This window comes from Humulus lupulus, chromosome 4 (assembly GCF_963169125.1).
Source record: "Humulus lupulus chromosome 4, drHumLupu1.1, whole genome shotgun sequence".
In the NCBI taxonomy this organism is placed as follows: domain Eukaryota; kingdom Viridiplantae; phylum Streptophyta; class Magnoliopsida; order Rosales; family Cannabaceae; genus Humulus; species Humulus lupulus.
The window spans coordinates 250,201,494-250,205,616 of NC_084796.1; the positions used below are offsets into that span (position 1 = coordinate 250,201,494).

The 4,123-nt window shown below is 33.0% G+C and overlaps 1 protein-coding gene across 1 annotated transcript; it reads left to right on the forward strand.

Moving 5' to 3' along the window:
* Positions 1–220: 220 nt before the first annotated feature.
* On the forward strand, positions 221–1,476 carry LOC133831717 (mitogen-activated protein kinase kinase 9-like). The gene has a single exon (XM_062262116.1). It carries the CDS (start codon positions 295–297, stop codon positions 1,270–1,272), a length of 978 nt encoding a protein of 325 aa, XP_062118100.1. The 5' UTR covers positions 221–294; the 3' UTR covers positions 1,273–1,476.
* Positions 1,477–4,123: the final 2,647 nt, after the last annotated feature.

Consider the following 4,123-nt stretch of genomic DNA (forward strand, 5'->3'; position numbering starts at 1 on the left):
TCGTATTCAGATTCCTGCATATAAAACGACTTATTTATCACTTAAGTTGCCAAATGACGTCAAAAAAAAAAAAAAAATTTTGATGGGGCCCACTCCAAGACTTGTATATCCATAACATGTCTATCCTATCTACTTCCTTCCCAATGCCACTTGAGAGCCTTTTTGTTTCTACTAACCAAGTATCCGCCGGCTGCCACCGAACAACGTGCTCATATATATATATATATATATATATATATATAACCACTCATCACCGTTTCATTTCAAACACTCTCTTCTCTTATCTTCTCCATTATGGCCGTCGTTCGAGAGCGTCGCCAGCTCAATCTCCGCCTCCCTCTGCCCGACATCTCCGACCGCTGCCCTCGCTTCCCTCTCCCGCTTCCTCCCTCCGCCGAAACCAACCGCTCTTCCTCTTCCTCTTCCTCATCTGCCAACATCTCATGCACCGACCTCGAGAAGATTCAAGTCCTCGGCCGTGGAAACGGCGGAACCGTCTACAAAGTCCGCCACAAGAAAACCTCAGCCACCTACGCTTTAAAGATCGTCCACGGCGACTCCGACTCCAACGTCCGCCGCCAGCTCTTCCGCGAGATGGAGATTCTCCGCCGTACTGACTCGCCTCACGTCGTCCGATGCCACGAGATCTTCGAGAAACCCTCCGGTGACTTTGGGATACTCATGGAGTATATGGATTACGGAACCCTCGATAATGTTCTGAAATCCGAAGGAACTTTCTCGGAATCCAAACTGGCTGACGTGGCTAGGAAAGTCCTCGACGGTCTTCACTACCTTCACTCGCACAAGATCATTCATCGTGATATCAAGCCGGCGAATCTGCTTGTGAATTCGAAGATGGAGGTGAAGATCGCCGATTTCGGAGTCAGCAAAATCATGTGCCGGACCTTGGATGCCTGCAACTCCTACGTCGGGACCTGCGCTTACATGAGTCCGGAGAGGTTCGACCCGGAGACTTACGGCGGAAACTACGACGGTTACGCCGGAGATATCTGGAGCTTGGGTCTGACTCTAATGGAGCTCTATATGGGTCACTTTCCTTTGCTTCCGGCGGGTCAAAGACCCGATTGGGCGACCCTTATGTGCGCTATCTGCTTCGGTGAGCCACCGGCTCTGCCGGAAACTGCCTCCGGTGAGTTCAGGAGCTTCGTCGAGTGTTGTTTGCAGAAAGAGTCGAGCAAGAGGTGGTCCGCCGCTCAGTTGTTGGGTCACCCGTTCCTCTGTAAAGGCCAAAGACCCGAATCCGAACATTAGACCCGACCCGAATGGACTATAGGATCCGCCCAAGTTTTGTAGATACTTTGTTCTTGTACAGTTAATTTGATTAGTTTTATTTAATTAAATCTCAAAAGTTTTTAGATTGAGAGATTGAGCAGCTACCAAAGTTAGATAATGGGATTTGGTTTCAAAGACTCAATTTTTATTATCTTTTTATTAATATAAATCTTTTTATTTAAATCTTCTTTCATTTATATCAATGAAAATATAATTTGTTGTTAATATTCATTTTGTGGTGTTTAATTATAAATTAAAGAATATGATTTGGAAGTGGCAACAAGACAACAACTATAAAAGAAAAATATTTATTTCATTATAATAAAAACAAATTATATTAAGTTAATTTCTAGATTGGCACTCCAAGTGTAAAAATCAAAGTTGAAAACTTTGTTATTTTCGTTGGGTTTAAGTAGGGATAAATTTGTTTTCAAATGATTTTGTACTCTAATTTATTTTTGATAATTTTTTTTAAAATGATTTTTTGATTATCTGATTAAATTATAAGAGATTATTTTATAAATAATTATAAAAATTAAGCTAAATTATAAAATAATTTTAAAAAATATGTCATTTTAACACAGGATCATTTATTTATTTATGGAAAATAATTTTTTTATATTGTTTTATTAAAAAACTTCTTTGATGTTATTTTTTTATTTATTTATATAATTTGATGTTATTATATTAATAATCCGTGCATGCGCGAAGGGAATCAAATCAAATATCATGATTAATGCCATTGATTTTTTTTTTAAATATTTAGAAAAAAATTGTGATAATATTCCTTTTATATTTGTTTGTATGTATATATGAAATTATTTTATTTCACGTTTTCTAATTGTTTCACATTCTTTTATGCACGCTTCAACTATACTTGAAATGAATAACGTTTTAAATATTATCTACAAAATGTAAGAAATAATTTATTCTTTTTTTCTTTGCTCTTATCTTTTTGCATAATAATTATAATTATATCATTTTGGACTTATATTGAGAAAATGAAAAGAATCTTCTTAGTTATATTTAAAAAATATTATTTAAGATTTTTGCATCCCGGACTATAATATGTACACTATTATATCATTTAATTTTTTCGAGCCGTTAAAAATTATCCATAAACTATTTACAGTCTTGTAAAGTGGGACTTCTGTTAAGTTTCATCTCATATGGTTGACAAAATGATGACGTGGCTCTTGATTACTAATGTGTCATTGTCACGCATGTAATTTAAAATAAAAAATAATTTAGAATTCAAAAATACATATTTTCTTATTAATTTAAAATTAAAAAAAATGTTTGCATTGTCCGTGAAGAGAACCCCCGATGTCACCACAAGCTCGAATCTAACAGCTCGTCGTGTTGAGAACTTCACAAGCTACCCCGACTTTCATCGCACCGCCCCAATTAAGATCTCCTCGACTCCGACCTCGTCGTCGCTTGTGTGCTCCGGACTCACCTAGTTTGAGAGGAAGATGAAAGAGAAAAAGAAGATGAACATATATTTTTTTTAAATAAGTTAATAGGGTTTAATAATTTCTTTATAAATAAATAATTCTGATTATAATGTAATATATTTTAATTTTTTAATTAAATTATTTATTTTTAATGATGATGAAGTTAATAAAGTTTTAATTAAATGATTTTAGGTTGTATTTTTTTTAATATTTGAAATTTTATTTAATTAATATATTAAGAATTAATAAGACAAAACAATTTTTTTTAAAAAAATTTGTAATTATATTTTTATTTTAAATTAATAAGAAAAAATATATTTTTTATTTTTAAATTATTTTTTCATTTTAAGTTACACACGTGATACTAACGTGACAATGACACATTAGTGACCGAAGAGGCACGTCAACATTCTGTTAGTCACATGAGATAAAACTTAACAGAAATCTCACTTTACAAGACTGTGAATAATTTAAGGATAATTTTTAACGACCCGAAAAAATTAGGAAACTCAATAATATACATGTTATAATTTGATAGGCAAAATCCTAAATAGTCCTTTTTATATATAACCAAGAAGACTCTTTTCATGTTCTCACTATGAGTCCAAGTTAGAGCAACGTATAGGGGCAAAAGATTTAGATATTGGTCAAAAAATTTAACAATCCATTCATTTGAAAAGTCAATGGTGATCCTTGACAAAGTTTTCCTTAATTTTGTTATGTTGTGTAATAGCTTAGTTTGGTTAAACAACACTAATAAACTAATAAACTAAATGAAAATTCAGTTTTTGTGTACAACTCAAGCAAAAATATATGTTTTCTTATATTAAAATATCAATGTAACACATATATAAGTCCACATACATTTAAAACGTGATTGCTTTTCTTGGTGGGCTACTCTTGTCTACTTCTATTCTTCCAAAAGGATTTTTGATTTTTCTACATTTTTTTATTAGAAGAATCTATAATGGGTTCTATAGCTATAGCTTCCATTTTGCAACTTGCCAAACTACAAGTGGCAAATCTACATTAATTAATTAGTGCAAATAACTTTATAGGTCATTGTTTATATATGAGTATTACTATGGGCCACCAATGAGCATTGTGTGTCCAACATTAGGAGTGTTCATAAAACAGTCCACACCGCACCGTAATTTGCGATTTAGAACCCTTCGTGGTGCGGTTGCAATTTGTATTTTTACCAAACCGCACAATGCGGTGCAGTTTTAAATTTTATAAATGTGGTTCAAACCATACCACACCGCATTATTATATATATTGTTTTTTTCAATTTTACTACATTTAAAGTTAATGCATAAATATTTATATAGTATAATATAATATACACAATATTTAGAAAGAAATATAATGTT

Coding starts and splice junctions, on each gene's coding strand:
- LOC133831717 (XM_062262116.1), top strand. CDS start 295: ATGGCCGTCGTTCGAGAGCGTCGCCAGCTCAATCTCCGCCTCCCTCTG.